This window comes from Pollachius pollachius (assembly GCF_949987615.1).
Source record: "Pollachius pollachius genome assembly, chromosome: 5".
Taxonomy (NCBI): domain Eukaryota; kingdom Metazoa; phylum Chordata; class Actinopteri; order Gadiformes; family Gadidae; genus Pollachius; species Pollachius pollachius.
Genome location: NC_136938.1, coordinates 27,948,986 through 27,966,225, shown reverse-complemented (window position 1 = coordinate 27,966,225; position 17,240 = coordinate 27,948,986). Strand labels below are relative to the sequence as shown.

At 48.1% G+C, this 17,240-nt stretch overlaps 2 protein-coding genes across 2 annotated transcripts; both read left to right on the top strand.

Annotated features, from left to right (window-relative positions):
- Nucleotides 1–7,171, top strand: aqp9b (aquaporin 9b; the record flags this gene model as incomplete). The annotated part of the gene is made up of 6 exons (XM_079736634.1): nucleotides 1–102; nucleotides 748–874; nucleotides 2,978–3,115; nucleotides 3,315–3,433; nucleotides 4,527–4,744; nucleotides 7,009–7,171. The coding sequence occupies 6 exons, from the start codon at nucleotides 1–3 to the stop codon at nucleotides 7,169–7,171; spliced, it is 867 nt and encodes a 288-aa protein (XP_079592760.1).
- A 2,360-nt stretch (nucleotides 7,172–9,531) lies between these two features.
- On the top strand, nucleotides 9,532–17,133 carry lipca (lipase, hepatic a; the record flags this gene model as incomplete). The annotated part of the gene is made up of 9 exons (XM_079736067.1): nucleotides 9,532–9,613; nucleotides 11,882–12,087; nucleotides 12,509–12,688; nucleotides 13,140–13,257; nucleotides 13,621–13,854; nucleotides 15,068–15,313; nucleotides 15,815–15,929; nucleotides 16,357–16,575; nucleotides 16,926–17,133. 9 exons carry the CDS (start codon nucleotides 9,532–9,534, stop codon nucleotides 17,044–17,046), a joined length of 1,521 nt encoding a protein of 506 aa, XP_079592193.1. The 3' UTR covers nucleotides 17,047–17,133.
- Nucleotides 17,134–17,240: the final 107 nt, after the last annotated feature.

Sequence of the window (17,240 nt, the reverse complement as noted above, 5' to 3'; positions counted from 1 at the left end):
ATGGGACACGAAAGCATGACCAAAATCAAGGAGAAGTTCTCCCTGAGGCACGCCATCATCAAGGAGTTCCTGGCCGAGTTTCTGGGGATCTTCGTCTTAATTGTAAGTCGGCTTCCTGTACACCTGCTGCCTGCTGTCCGTCCCAGTCCGCTGAAGGGTTGGAGGAATAGGTCACTCTCTGTGGGACAGAGTGGCTCCCACAGATCAAATAAAAATGTTCATTTAATTTCTAAACACTTCCAAGCAGTGATCACAACTGACCAGACGGAGCAGACTGCTGCGTCTGATCAGTTTCGACCACTGCGGGAAAAGTAATTATCAATGATGAGCATTTTTATTTAATTTGCGCACTCTGACAAAGCTTAAAGATAAAAGTTACTGATGTGATTAAAGTTTCATTATAACATTCAAACTTGGGAAATTGTGAACAGTTCAATTCTGAATGTATAGCAGTATGCCTATCAATTAACCTGTTATTAACACTTGTAACTAAACGAGCCTATCTAACTAATATGATATGGGTTAGGATATGCTAGGGTTAGGCGCTTTCAGGAGATGTTAGGGTTAGATGTTTGGGTGCTTGGGCGCAGCACAGCATTAAACGCACGCAGGTTTAATCAGTGCGACATCAGTGCTGATGACGGCAGTGTTTTTTCTTACGTCTCCATGGGGACAAGAGGCTTGTTTGGGAGGATCTAGTGTGCGTTGCCGAGTGGCTGTGATACGTGTGCTTATCGTCTCCTGTAGCTGTTTGGATGCGGGGCGGTGGCCCAGGCTGTCCTCAGCAAGGGGGCCCTGGGGGGGCCCCTGACCATCCACATCGGCTTCACCCTGGGGGTCATGATGGCGGTGTTCATGGCGGGGGGGGTGTCTGGTAAGCTAACCACCGCACCGCATCATGTCCATCACTCTGAGATCCTGCCCTCGTCCGGGGAGCTGGGAGAGAGACACCCAGCGGTGGTTCAGATACAGCCGGACTCGGACGTCATCTGCCGGGGTTCAGGATCTGGTTGTCCATTGGATTGTGGTTTAATGGGATTCTAGCTTCCAGTCCCGTTTGTTTTCGGTGTGTCTCTCACATGGCAGCACATCAGGCAGCTATACCGTTATGTGATAAGGTCTATCAGAAGGCATGCATCTACATATGTTTATATGCACATTGACAAAAGGGTCACGTCTCTTCTTTTATAAAACAATGTAGGGCAGGGAGATGCTAGGGGGAGAGCAAATGAGAGCCGTAGGGTTTTTTTCTGTGATAAAAAAAGATATTCCATGTAATATATATGCTCTCCTACTCGTGTGTATATATGTGTGTGTAATGTGCGGTTCATCTATAGGCGCGCTGGAGCAGTTCTGCTGCATGACTGCCCGCTCAGCGCAGTGTAGTGGAGGGTTCAGAGGAGCTTCCTCCTCCTCCTCCTCCTCCTCCTCCTCCTCCTCCTCCACTCTCTGACATCTCTGATGATGATCACGGTATCAGACTAATGAGACGGACGGGGGCAGGGGTCCTGGGGAGGGGGGCGGGGATGAAGACGGAGCTGGAGGAGGAGGAGAAGAAGGGAGGGGGACGATGAGGAGGAGGAGGAGGGGGAGGAAGGAGGCGGGAGGAGGAGAGAGGAGGAGGATAAGCAGGGGGGAGGGCGAGAGGGGTTAGGTTATGTTCCCGGGGAAACGTGCAGGAGGAGGAAAGACTTACAAAAGGCCTGCTTCCATTTTAATTGACGGCCCCCAATAAGTGTTACACATCGTGGCCCCTCCAGCGACCCTGCCGCCACACTAAGCACATCCAGATGGTTTACTTCAGGTTGGATCTGGACGGGCCTTTTGATGGTTTGTTGTTGTGGTCAGGGTTTGCAGACAGCTGAGGCATTAGCCGCGGCTGATAGCCCTGCTAGGGTTATGGATCTGCATTTCAACGTACGCTGTTCAATAAATGACATGAACACAACAATCACGTGTCTTCACGAATTATCTTGATTTATCTTCAAACCGTAGAATATGTTAAAGATTATGTACATTTTATATTATAAAATGTATTCATATATATATTATTATGAGCAATATATTATTATTATTAATCTTTATTTACCCAGGCAAGCAAATTAAGAACAAAATTCTTATTTCCAAGTGCAGCCTGAAAAGAGCTAGAAGCTCTTTAAGGGGAAGTGGGAGGGGAGTGCTGAAAGTGAAAACAAGGTTATATAAATTACACTTGGAACAATATATATATTGTATATGTAGCACCCATCTGACAAATAAAATAAGCTTATGGCTCTGGCACTCTGGTAATATTACCATCATCGTTGTAAGATGTAGGAGAGCAGGTGTCTTTTGTCCACCCTAACATAATATACCCTAACATATGCTTTGAGCTCTGGTCATTGAATATTACCATCACCATGTACGTAGGGGAGCAGGTGCGTGTCTTGTTGTCTTGTGTTCTGTGTCTACCCTGTGCCTGTGTCTTGTGTCTTGTGTCTTGTGTCTTGTTGTCTTGTGTCCTGTGTCTTGTTGCCTTGATGTCTTGTGTCTTGTTGTCCTGAGTCCTGTGTCACCCTCTGTTTGTGTCTTGTGTCTACCGTTTCCTTGTTGTCTTGCTGTCATGTGCCTTGTGTCCTGTCTCCTGTTCGTGGTGTCTTGTGTCCTGTCTCCTGTCCCCTGGTGTCTTGGGTCCTGTCTCCTGGTGTCTTGTGTCCTGTCTCCTGGTGTCTTGTGTCCCCTGGTGTCTTGTGTCCTGTCTCCTGGTGTCTTGTGTCCTGTCTCCTGCAGTCTTGTGTCCTGTCTCCTGGCGTCTTGTGTCCCCTGGTGTCTTGTGTCCTGTCCCCTGGTGTCTTGTGTCCTGTCTCCTGGTGTCTTGTGTCCTGTCTGCTTGTGTCTTGTGTCCTGTCTCCTGGGTCTTGTGTCTCCTGCTGTCTTGTGTCCTGTCTCCTGGCGTCTTGTGTCCTGTCTCCTGCATCACCCTATGCTGTCCCTCCAGGAGCCCACGTGAACCCGGCAGTCTCTCTGGCCATGGTCCTCCTGGGGAAGCTGCCGCTCAGGAAGTTCCCGGTGTACGTCCTGGCCCAGTTCCTGGGGGCCTTCGCGGGCTCCTGCGCGGTGTACGCCCTGTACTACGGTGAGGGGTCTGAAGACACTCACCCAGGGTGGGGTTGAGGCCAGAGTTTCCCGCTTGACACCTTTTTACGTTTTTTACATCCGTCTCAATGTCTCACACGGCCCCTCGTTAAGTAGTGTGTAACGTCTGTTCATGAGGAGGGCTTGGATTGTAGAAGACGCATCCAGATTGCGTAATAGTGAAGTGCGTCTTTTACCAGATGCCCTGATGGCGTTCACCAACGGAGACCTGATGGTTACCGGGGACAACGCCACCGCCAACATCTTTGCTTCGTACCCAGCGAAGCATCTCTCCACTCTCAACGGCTTCGTGGATCAGGTACGCTGGAGATGATTCCTACCTGCTGTATTGGTGTCAGGCTCACTAGCTCACTAGGATGGTGTTGTATGTATAGATCTTGAATTTCATTTCTCTATGTTATCAAAAGTTTATGATTACAAAACAGTCAAACAAATGATATGATATGTCTGTACGCTTGAATTGTGGACTGAAATAGTGTCAAATTCGACCAGACAAAGCGTATATAAACGCACCTCACGCTCATGTGAGCACTGGAATGATATTGCATGAAATGGAGCAGAACAGGGTGTGCCGGGGTGTTGAAGTGGGTAATCCAGTCCTGACATAACACCATCTGTGACCCATTGAGCCAGGCGGAGAATCTAAGAATTCATTTGTTGGTTTGACTAAATACATTTTTGAATATTTCTCTTTTACTATTAAATATACAGAACTGAAATCTACTTAGAGTCAGCATCTTTCACAGAAATCATTGTTCTGCATGGAAAAGTGTGTTTTCACATGAACCGACCTGGGGCGGGGGGGGGGAGAAGTATCTTCAGCTGTCCCTTAAAGCTTCAAACGAGGGAAGCCCCCTAATACCCTGACCAGGGCAGAGGTCATGATGGACGACTCAGAACAACAGACCAAGCACCAACCGTCACCCAACATAGTTGTTGAATATCATCCTCCACGACCAAGAGTTGAACACACATCTAAGAGCCACACTCACATGGGGTTTGGTGTATTTGTTTGCATTTCAATTTAGGGACGCTTTTATCCAAAAGCGACTTCCAATAAGTACATTTGTCTGAAGAAGGTGAAACAACAATATATCGCTGTCGGTACAGTAAGGATGTTCATAGAACCAAGTGCCAAGTACTAACTATCACTAGGTTAACCCATTCCTCGTGTACAACAGAGACAGCTAGGATAAGACGCTACACAACGCTAAGTACTATTTTAAAGTGTAAGGACGTACAACATTCAATAAGTGCGTGGGAGGGGTGGGGAGGGGGTAAACGGGGAGGCTGTGCAGAGTCCAGGAGGTGACCTCTGAACCAATGAGTCTCGATTCTTTCGCGGGAGCTGGTCCGCTGCTTGTTTTAATCATTGATTAACGATCGGTCAGGTGATCGCCACGGCCGCCCTGATCCTGTGCATCCTGGCGATCACCGACGCTAAGAACCTGGGCGCGCCGCGGGGCACGGAGCCGCTCTGCATCGGCCTGGTTGTCATGGCGATCGGCGTCTCCATGGGCTTCAACTGCGGCTACCCCATCAACCCCGCCCGCGACCTGGGGCCACGCTTCTTCACCGCCGTGGCCGGCTGGGGGCTGGACGTGTTCAGGTACCTCCCCCTTTACCTCGCCCAATCACACACCGGCTGGGGCGTGTCCAGGTATCTCCCCCTTTACCTCGCCCAGTCACAAACAAGCTGGACGTGTTCGGGTACCGCCCCTGTTCCCCTCGTCCAATCACAAACCGGCTAGGCTTGTTCAGGTAACTCCCCCCCCCCTTCACCTCGTCCAATCACAACCCGACATGGAGTTTGACATGAGGGCGAGCTACAGGGTGTTCTGGAGGCTGTGTGATGGTCTGCAGACGAATCCCCTCGCTGCTGCTGGTTCACTACCCCCAGTGCCCTACCCCCAGTGCCCTATTGCCCTTGGGTGACGGGGGAGACTCAATAAACCACAAAGATAAGGGTTCTCTATCAGGCGTGTAAAGTTGAGCTCTCTGGACAATCGGAATCAATAATTCAATCTGAGGAGCGTTTTTGGTTAAGGGGATGTGGGTTAACGTGAGCAAGATTCCCTGCATATTGATATCAAATATTCAGTGTTTCAGAACCACAATGGGGATAGCCATCACATATCTCTTCTTGCTCTCCGTTTGCCGTTGTTACATCATAGAGGCAGTGAGAGTTTTACAGTCAGACCAGTAGCGAAACATCACGGAGGAAAGTGGTGGTATCAAACCAACAGAGAGGCTCATGTTGAGTTAATGGACTTTACAGAGCGCTAACCCCGCAGAGGAACCTCAGCCATTAAGGGTTAGAGATGTTGATATGAGCTGAAATACCACCATTTTAAAAGCGAAACACAACATATGGCCTGAACGAATTAGAGAAAGTTATAGAGTTATTATATACATATTGTTAAATGATTCTTTCAAACTTCTAAAGTCATTCTGGGAGCTACAGCGCGACACGGGCACGGTTTATCCCGTCCTCAGCCTCCTGGTCTCGGCAGTCCGACGTCAGCACAGATTACAGCACATACATCGTATGAGTTACGTGACCCTAATGCACACTTAAGCCCTCATCCCATCACGGTGTTTCTCCCACAACCTGACCCTCATCACGAGGAGGATAGGGTGGGCTGAGAGGAGAGGAACGCATTCGATACGTTAGGGCTCGCTGTGCATGTTTAACCACAGCGTGTCTGTCTTGGTAAGTGGGCCGTGAGAGTGTAGGAGTGCGTGTGGGCATCCAGGCCCTGGCTCTCGGTGGATCCTCTTCCCGCTCAGCACTGTGTGGGCGTTTCTCCGGGCCGCTCTTGGCCGTGGCCGTGGATTAGAGCCTTTAATCCAATGGCCTCACTCCCGGTGAGGTACGTCAGACTCCTTTGTGCCGCAGTCAACGTGCTCAGACACTTGTTGACGCTGCCACCTGAGGCCGGGATCACCCCACGCAGCACCCACACTTTAATCTGTCTGTCAGGTTTGTCAGGTCAGAGGCAGTCTGTCCTGAAGGGGTTTGGACTGTGGCCTCGGACATCAACCACCCATAGAATCATCTCATCGCTTTGAGACGGGGATTCTGTTGTTAGTGCAGCTGAGCGAGGGGGCACTTCCAGTCATGAATTATCGTCTGTAGTATCTATGGTATCGGATTAAGGATGGATTACAGGAGATTCACGCTGGAAAAGAAAATTGGCACCGGGAAAGAAATCTCAACAGAGTTTAATGACAAATGTGTGTGTGTGTTTGTGTGTGTGGTTCTGTGCGTGTGTGTGTGTGTGTGTGTGTGTGTGTGTGTGTGTGTGTGTTTGTGTGTGTGTGTGTGCATGTGTCGTTCTGGGTCTGTGTGTGTGCCTGGTTCTGGGTGTGTGTGGTTCTTTCTGTTTCTGTGTGTGTGTGTGGTTCTGTGCATGTATGGTTCTGTGTGTGCCCATGTGTGTGTCTCTGTGTGTGTGTGTGGTTCTGTGTGTTTGTTTGTGTGGTTCTGTTTGTGTGTGTGTGTGTGTGTATGTGTGTGTGTGCGAATGTGTGGTTCTCTGTGTGTGTGTGGTTCTGTGTGTTGGTTTGTGTGGTTCTATGTGTGTGTGTGTGTGTGTGTGTGTGTGTGTGTGTGGTTCTGTGTGTGTGTGTGTGTGGTTCTGTGTGTGTGTGTGTGTGGTTCTGTGTGTGTGGTTCTGTGTGTGTGTGTGGTTCTGTGTGTGTGTGTGTGTGTGTGGTTCTGTGTGTGTGGTTCTGTGTGTGTGTGTGTGGTTCTGTGTGTGTGTGTGTGTGTGTGTGTGTGGTTCTGTGTGTGTGTGTGTGTGTGTGTGTGTGTGTGTGGTTCTGTGTGTGTGTGTGTGTGTGTGTGTGGTTCTGTCCCCCGTCCCCCAGGGCCGGGGGGTGCTGGTGGTGGGTCCCGGTGGCGGGCCCCATGGTGGGGGGCGTGGTCGGGGCCTCGCTCTACTTCCTGCTGGTGGAACTGCACCACTCGGAGCCGGAGGCCCCCGAGGAGAACAGCACCAAGGACAAGTACGAGATGATCACCGTGAGCTAGACCCCCGCCGGGGGTGCTCCCCGCCCGGGTGTGCCCCCCCTCCACGGTGGGCACACCGCGGAGGGGGTCTTCTGCCTGTTGCTCACTCTGTGGTACGGTGACGCTGACGGACGGCGTGGTGTTCCTGCCGAAGGACGCTCCGTCTAATCATAGGAGTACATCGATCAAGACTAGATACAAATGCATCGAGCCTTTATATTAAAAAAATATATTTAATCGATACCCTCTTGGCATTTTCAATCTCTTTCCGAACGAATGGGAGTTTCTTACTTTCCGTGCGGGGGGTGAAATGCACGGTAAACAAACTCAGACGTCTCAGTATTCTACGTTTCACTGCCTGATTATCATCACCTTGAAGCATTGCCAAGTTGCTTCATAGTGGGATCAATATAGATATTATTATACATCTATATTCATGATATAAATCTTACACACGGGTCAAAATGCCAAGTATGTGAAATAACTATTATACATGTTTGATAACCAGTATATTTTGGATGTTGTAATATATTGCTTGTCTATTAAATGCTGCCCCCCGGCAGATAGGCAGTTTAGCTGTTTTTATATATTTAAGATCCATCAAAGTGGACGCATTGTAGTGTTTATGATTTACGCTTTTGTCTTTGTATTGGATATCAAAGTATTAGACACAAAAGATTTCCTGAATTTGATCAGCATTATCTAAGCACAGTCAAGACAATCTACTGTATTATGTTTTTGTATTTGTTTGCATTGTGGATGTATTTTTAAGTATGGACAGTTAAAATAATACTTTTAAATTGACTGTTACACTACATGGGTGGATCGATGGGACCCACAAATGTTTAAAGATATACTAGAAACAGATTTACTATTCTAACTCACTGTAGGTATGTTTTAAGAGCTTTTATTTTTGTGTTATTAGGAAGAAAAAGCCTAGCTTTCCTTCATCTTACAGTGGTTGAAATCAGTTCTGAGTTGACTGCACCTGCCTCTGTATGAGCAGACATGAACTGACGGCTCCAGGCTCATTCAGACCAGCCTTTGGGTCAGGGAATCCTTCTTACCTCCACAACGGGTGAGGGGGTGGAACACTTCTCCATGGCCAAGGACCTTTGGAAAGCGGGCGTTTTGTTGGGTTGTTTCCAAGCCTTGTCTTCTGCTGCTCTTTGCTGATCTCTCTCTTAAGTCTCAAATCGTACTTAAGGAAGCTTTAAATTCATAGCGTATGTAAGCAGTTACCCTCACCATCCCTTTGTCTGTGAATGTAATCATGTCCACATTGTGAAGATATAACCAGAAATAAATGTTTATAAAACTATTGATGTTTGTTGTATTTCATGATCAATGCATGTACCAACCCTCTTAACACACACACACACACACACACACACACACACGCACGCAATGTCTGGGCACACACACACAGAAAGTCTGTTCACTGTCTATATTTACTCACATTGCAGAATGTATCTCTCTTATCTCTCATTGAAATATGGCATACGTGAGACAGAAATCCTTGGGCATTAGAGGTAATAAATGATATATAATAATATAGTCATGCAGGAATCAATACAGGTTTTCGCTAAGGTGTACGAGGTGCACGTTGTCTATGATGGCATCGACATCTATCTTGCCATCTTGTCATATTGGAACACCTTGCCTGGGACACACAAACAAGCACACAAAGACAAACACTCATTGGTGTTTGTATGTGTTCGGAAAACCAAAGGTTGTTTTGGTGTTTGTTCTAAACTGTCAAACACCAGACCCGACATCCCACATTGAACACATCAACACATTCACTGCATGGCAGGCAGGATTCTAGGAATTCACCTTTTGTTTTTACACATAATGTGTCACGGGGAGAAATGCTTTTTGTGTACACAAAATAAAACATTGAAGATTGCAATGGGAAGTTCTAGTATCTATCACACTGACTGAATGGCCGGAACACGCAGTCTGGTCAAAGTCACTTAAACAAGTGCCAAAAAGTCAGAAATAGCACTTACTTCATACCACAAGTTAACATTTAACTTGTGCTCCGTTTGAAACAGAGCATTTCAAATCACAGAGTTCAATGTTAGTCAGCCAGTCCTGCCAGAATCCCCCTGCACTCATAAATGCTCTTTCACAATCTGTTGGTACAGTGACACTAGACACCAGAGAGCCAATCAGCTCACGGCTGCTGAACACTGACCACTCTCCAATGTGTCCTTTTGGGTTGTCGGCTGCGTGTTTGAGTACAGCAGGATGTGCTCTCCAGGTGTGCTGTAGGATTCTCCTCCAAGGACCCTCACACCTCCAGCGACTGAAGCTACTGCCTGGTGGTCCATGCCTTTTCTCAGAGGGATTTCCTCCATTCTGTTAAATCTGACACCATGTCCATAGGGAGAGTGCTTTGTTGCTTGCTGCTCACTTGTCAACTGACCGAGGGGAAGAGAATCAAGGCCAACAGAACAGGTGAGCGAGTCGCACTGAAATGACCCTCCACACGGTTAACATGTGTCACCCTTTTGAGACTTAAAAGAACCTTTGAATGTCAATGCAGCAGTCCACAGTTCAGAGTCTAAACAATGGGTGTGCCTGCCATGGTTTGCTCTAGCCAAAGTGTTACTTTGGAGATGTAAATGACAAAGGATTAAGTCCAAATGATGGCATGAATTAGGGTTTCAAGCTACTGAACCTGATGGTTACTGAACCTGGCCTATCTGATCAAACCCAGACAGCGTGTTGTCACAGTATTGGTTCGTTATCAGAGCAAAGATATAGAGCAACCGGGAGAAATCCTTTTTTGATGATCTATCACTCTACGGTGGCCAGTACGCCTCGCCTGATACGTGAGTCTGTTTCACAATCGTGTGAACCTCCAGGTGTGTGTGTGCAGACAGGGTCATTCCTCTGTTCCAAGGGGGCATGTCCCCATATCATAGGGCCCACTATGGAACCATGACAACCGGTGGTATGTTCCAGGTTCCCATGTTCTTGCTCTATGTAGCACATAATGTAAACCTGAAAAGCCACTCCTCAGATTTGATCAGACACAATGAGAGAGTTAATTTAAGACACAATGAGAGGGTTAATTTAAGACACAATGAGAGGGTTAATATAAGACACAATGAGAGGGTTAATATAAGACACAATGAGAGGGTTAATATAAGACACAATGAGAGGGTTAATATAAGCGCATTACCATTTGGACACAGACTTTTGACCTGGGGGTCGTCGGACCCTGGCTAGGAAAACGTGAGGCTGGAACACAGACATCCCTCCATGAGAGAGGTGGTTATTTAGGATGTGTATCTAGGGGGTGATGAGGGCTTTAGAAAGGGTCTAAAGGCCTAAACGACATGTTAAACGACATGTTAAATGACATGTTAATGAGGAAAAGCTTTAAGATAAACGTTGAACTGGCCATGGAACGAACGTAAGCTTAATGTTGTCCTGAGCTTCCTGAGAGCTGCTAAAAGGGTGAGGACAAGATGGCAATACAAGACCAGCATAGACTGGAGACTGTGATGGTCTGCCCCAAAGTGGACTTTCTGTGTAAATGCTCTGCCCCAAAGTGGACTGTCTTTGCAAATGGTCTGCCCCAAAGTGGACTGTTCCATGTGAATTGCACATCACAAAGTAGACTGCTCCATGCTAATGCAGCCCACTTCTTCACATGTTTCTTCAGCGAATGACAGCTTGAATCAATTAAATAAATCACCATTAGCTTTTAAGATCCAAACAAATGGAGTTGTTTGCTAACCAGCGTTCCTCATTCCTCCCTCCGCTGAGCGGCGAGGCCTGGGGATCGCTCACCACAGAACGGCACTTCCTCAAAGTGTCTGCTGAATCAGAGAACCAGCTGGGCTGAACAATGAGCTTAAAGGGGACATATTGTACCACCAGGTGTGAGTGTGATTAGCCTTACAAGCCGTTTCGAAAATCTGCCCCATATGACATCACTAGTGGGTGCGTCCACCTAGATCTGTGCTGGATAGATCAGTCTACCAGCCTACCCAGTGGACTGAAGTAAACGTTGCTCATCTATCCAGCACAGATCTAGCTGGACACGGCCACTAGTGATGTCATATGGGGCTGATTTTCGAAACGGCTTGTAAGGCTAATCTACGGAAGAGGATTAGGGCCACACATAAAAAAAAAATAAGTTCTGACTTTATCCTCAGAATTCTGACTTTAATATCAGAATTCTGACTTTTTCCTCAGAATTCTGAGAATAAAGTCAGAACTTGATTTTTTTTTTATGAGTGGCCCTAATCCTCTTCGGTACTAATCACACTCACACCTGGTGGTATAATATGTCTCCTTTAACACACTACTGGTGGTGATCAGAGCAGTTCCTCCGCTAGAGACGGCCTGACTACGACCGCGATTCCAGTCAGGCTGTATGAGTAGAGGTTGTGCAAAGTATTAGGTAAGATGTGTTTGGACAAGTGTAGGGTTCACATGACCTGAGACCACAACCTGACATCAACGTGTGGCAGTAGGGCCAATGACACACACACAAACACACAAAGTGTGTGTGGGTGTGTGTGCTGGTCTTTCATGTGCTTCCAGTGTATATATATATATAGTCATTGCATGATAAATTATACAATTGCAAAATTACTACTCTAGATAAAATACAATTTAATAGTAACGTTTTTAATGTTCAGGGAAAACTTATTATATTAAAAGCTATATATATATATTTCTCTATAATAAAAAATGTCTGTATTTCAGGGTTGTCTCTTCACCACCTGGGGGGCCCACACCCGGCCACGCCCCCTTCAGCAGGACCCAACGTGGGCCAATCGGTGTTCAGGCTGTACTCCCCGGGGGGCCGCATGGAGGACTGGTGCACCCTGGACCCCTTCCAGGCGAGAGGCCCCTCGTGTGCCGGCTTCAACAGCAGCCACGGCCTCATCGTCATCAGCCCCGGCTGGTCGGTAAGCACCACCCCCACCGGTCATTTAGTCCCCCCATGAACACACTGCGTTCACACGGCACTTTCCGACACACTGGCCACTCAAAGCGCTTTACAACACTGCCTCACTTTCACCCGTTCACGCACACATTCACCCACCGACGGCGGAGTCAGCCACGCAGGGCGACAGCCAGCTCGTCAGGAGCAGTCAGGGTGAGGCGTCTCGCTCAGGGACACCTCGACACTCAGCTAGGAGGAGCCGGGGATCAAACCAGCAACCTTCGGGTTACCCATGATTGTCTAAATTGTTTATATATATTTATTTTATTTCATCATAGATATCAGCTGTGAAATGAAGACGACTATATGTTGTTTTAATTTGCTATATTCATATTTCTGGGCATTGAATAATTCTGTTTTGGTTCCCCCCCCCCCTCTTCCAGCTGGACGGTATGATGGAGAGCTGGGTGCTGCGGCTGGCCTCCAGCCTGCAGCAGAGCCTGGTGGGGGTGAACGTGGTGGTCACCGACTGGCTGCGGCTGGCCCACCAGCACTACCCCATCGCCGTGCAGAACACCCGGGCCGTGGGGAAGGACGTGGCGTCTCTGCTGCGCTGGCTACAGGTCAGTGAGAGCCCCCAAGAGACGGCCAGCACTGAACCCTTTGAGCTCAGGGTCAAAGGGCCGGAGCCTAAAGGGCCCATTGAGCTAGAGTTATGGCGTCATGGGCGGCATGTGGCTCAGGAGGTACCGCGGTTCATGGCCATTCACCATGAATGGGTGAATGTTAGGCAGTATCGTAAAGCGCTTTGAGTGGCCACTGGTTAGGATAGCGCGACGTTAATGCAGTCCATTCAACATTGGTCAGAATTAGCCGGAGCCTTCCGCAGCTATTAGTGAGAGTGAAGCGCTGTTAAGAGTCTGTGTTTGTACGAGACGGTTTAGACTTCAGACCGCTCCCGGCTAGTTTCTGAACAACAGAAACTAGCCGTCTCTCTCTGATGGTTTCTGGGAATCCAGCCTGTCAACCACATGTTGCTGTATACATGTTGCCCCCCCCTCCCCCACCCATCAGGACCACTACAAGCTCTCCCCGAAGCGGGTCCATCTGATTGGCTACAGCCTGGGAGCACACATCTCTGGATTCGCTGGGAGCTATTTCAGGGGCTCGGAGAAACTCGGAAGAATTACCGGTGAGGCTAGAAGCACGAATACCAGAAGAGACACAAACACACAACACAAACAGAGCGAGTGTGATCAGCCGATACAAGCCGTTTGAAAATCTCCCCTTCCCTGTGCCCTAGTGACATCACTAGTGGGCGTGTCCACCTAGATGTATCATGGATAGATCAGCAACGTCTGCCGCAAAACTGATCCATCCAGCGTATATCTAGGTGGACACGCCCACTTGTGATGTCACTAGGGCACAGGAAAAAGGCCGATTTTCAAATGGCTTGTCACGCCTGATCCCCCTCGCGCCTGGTGGCGTGACATCACCCCTGTGAACATAAACGAGTCCTGAGTATGCCGACCCCCCGGTCCGCGTCTGTCCCCAGGCCTGGACCCCGCGGGGCCCCTGTTCGAGGGCATGTCCCCGGTGGACCGGCTGTCCCCCGATGACGCACACTTCGTTGACGCCGTCCACACGTTCACCCAGGAGCGCATGGGTCTGAGCGTGGGCATCAAGCAGCCGGTGGCCCACCAGGACTTCTACCCCAACGGGGGCACCTTCCAGCCGGGCTGCGACCTCCACAACATCTACCACCACATCACCGAGTACGGCCTGCATGGTGAGGGCCACACAGCGCCACCCGCTGGGGGGGACAGGGAATACAACATGACGTGTGTGCATGGTTATATCTGATACTTTTTAATGGAAAGTATCAGATATAACCGTTGTGCCACTCTTCTTTACAGCTTCGGTTTTGGTATTGAGGCTTAGTGTATATTCGATTTGAAACAACTCATGACAACCATTATTTGCGTAGATCAGCATATTTCAATACATTATATTCTTAACACTAAACCCAAAGCAATATAAACCCTTATGGTTTCATGCCTTCATGAGACCGTCGTTTGAAGTCCTATAGCATAGAAACAACATTTATTGACTAACCAATGGTTATTTTAGTGGCTCTTAGTGGTTACAACCACACCATGAAAAGGGAGAAAGCTAGGGAGAACATTGGATAAGATGCACCAGTGAGCCTGTCACTAGATAGACACCATAGATACTAGATCCATTGTTTCAATAATGACAAATAAAATAAAAGAAATACGTTATTAACATTTGCAAATTTCATGCAGGTTCAAATATATATATGTTGCCCACTGAAGGTTTTTTGTTCAGTGGATTCCCTATTGGGGCCAGGCTTTGATGTAGGCCTACATCTCAATCAGGATCCTTTCTGGAAGACATCACGTGAGGAGCCCGTTAAAGATGATAGGAGTCAAGGAACTCCAATTCTGCCTGCGGGCTACAAGCAAGGCTTTATCTATTCATTATCACTGATTTATTTAACGCAAAGGTGGCTTTCTGTATGAAGGCAGTTCAGTATCTGACCTGACATGGGGCTGCAGACTGCATTCAGAGATGCGTGTTTGTGAATGAAGTCAATCCAAAACTAATGGGCTGATCCGACAATGACCATTATTATTATTAAATGGTCATTTCTCAGGCAAGTGTTGAGAAAAGATGTGTTCTGACCAACATTATAACACATTGGTGCCCTCGTGTTAATCTGTAGAATCTTAAATCTTCCATTCTGAAGTATGGTAACCACAGGGTGATTTCTGTCTTTTTTTAACGGTCCAATCTGAGCTTTTTAGTTAACCGTCTTTGGCTAGTTCACTTCTGTTCAAGTTGCATTCATTCATTTGTTGAGCGGCACATCGAGGGACAGGGAAATCTGTTCAGAGCGATCTGTTTTTAATCGATTCAGAATCGATATCCCAGCCCCGATTCCGCCGTGTCCACTAAGGGTTCCGTCCCTTCGTCCTCAGGGTTCGAGCAGACGGTGAAGTGCGCCCACGAGCGCTCGGTGCACCTGCTGATCGACTCCCTCCTGCACCGCGACCAGCAGAGCGTGGCCTACGTGTGCAAGGACCACGACGCCTTCGAGAAGGGCCTGTGCCTGGACTGCCGCCGGCGCCGCTGCCCCCGGCTGGGCTACCACGCGCACCACGGCCACGGCGGCACCATCGGGAAGAAGCTGTTCCTCAGGACGCGCGCCCGCATGCCCTACAAACGTAACGCTCGTTCCATGGATGATGTCGTTCCTCCTCACTTAGCCCAACACAAGAGATGTTCCGATAACATTCTTCCCTTTCCGATACCGATTCAGATTCCTGAACTTTACTCAGTATCGGTATCGGCGATAACGAGTATATAATACCGATACAGCATCTAGCATTGTAACTACTAATAGCACTTTTTCTTATTGAGGGGTTCTCTTACGATGACAGCACTCTGTAATCTGTTCGCCGACTTTCCACCTTCTACCATTAACTAACACGTGTTTGTGATGTTCTTTGTCTGTGTAGTAAATATCACGTGATGGTACCGGATCGGTGCATAAACTTGCGTACTCGCGCTGATACCCGATACCGCATTTCATGCAGTCAGGCCGGAAAAAGTATTTGAGGAACAGTTTAGACCTGTATGGCAACGTATTTGAATGAGTCAAATAAGTCGCCTTTTAAAGTGCTTCATCTCAACAATGACCTCTCCGTCTCCCTCTCCCTCTGCAGTCTACCACTACCAGTTCAAGGTGCAGTTCACCAACGATCTGAAGGGAATGAGCCCGTCGCTCATCGTCGCCCTGACGGGGACCAACGAGGAAACCGGGGAGCTCCCCATCCAGTTGTGAGTCGACGCGCCGCGACACTCCTGCGTTATTACGCACGGTTCGCTCGGCTGAACTTCACCGTGCGCTACTGTACTCTGCCCTGGATGTTACGCAACCGGAGGCCGAACAACCATCTCTTGAATAAAAGAACACGCGTGGAAACAGTGCGTCGGGATAACATAACTATAAATGGAGAGGAGAGGATCAATAATTCAGCGGAGAACATCACGTTGGAAAACTCTTTTCTCCACTATGTAATCTTTGGCTTGGCTCACTGTACATGCTGCCATCATGTTTGTTTTTATTTTAATAAAACACGAGTATTTGCTCTTAGCCTTGGTTCAAGTAATCCACAACAAACCGAGGCTTTGTGCCTCTTTCCTAGACACAGTAGGTCTATTCTGATTAGCATTGATCTAAACTAATTCTTTAATGCTTTCCCAGCGAGGAGGAGGTGTCTGGTAACCGGACCTACGCCTTCCTGATCACCCTGGAGCGCGACATCGGAGATCTGATGATGCTCAGAGTCCAGTGGCATGGCACCACTCTGTGGAAGAGCGTGTGGACCCGCATGCACTACATCCTGCCCTGGGTCAACATGGCCGCGGCCCCACAGCTCAGCGTGGGCAGAATCTCTGTCAAAGTGGGGGAGACGCAGAAGAGGTACGGGGAGAATATATGTTTAATGACCTTTTATTATAAAGTGCAAACAGCCGTAATGATGATCATTGTTTACCACTGTGTGTATATGCTTCTTTAACTTTTCGTCTGGTTATTCTGAGCCTACGTGCATTGGGACAAGACATTCTTACATATGAATGATTGAATAAAAAACTAACAAGATATTCCCCAGCGCTTTCACAGTAATCTTGTTAACAACATGCCGACTATAACAGTTATGATGCGTGCTTGTTTCTACTGCCACCTAGTGGAACATTTTAGAACCCGTAACTGACATACCTGTAATATCAGCTATATTCATTGGCCTAAATTTCTGTTTTCTGTCACTTCAGGACATCTTTCTGCCCGGCGACGGAAGACGGGCAGCATTTTCAAGCGTTACAGGAGAAACTGTTTGTCAGATGCCAAGAAAATCACCAAAAACAACGGAGAAAGAAGCATAATTTGGCCTAGAATGGCCCTTATCCACAGCTGGGAGAAGGAAACAGCGTCACACCTGCAACGATACTAAAGGGCCTTTATTATACCACCAGGTGGGAGTGATCAACTCGATGTATGATCGATAGATCAGCAACATTGGCTACAGTCCACTGGGTAGGCTGGTAGACTGATCTATCCAGCATACATCTAGGTGGCGCACTGGTGAT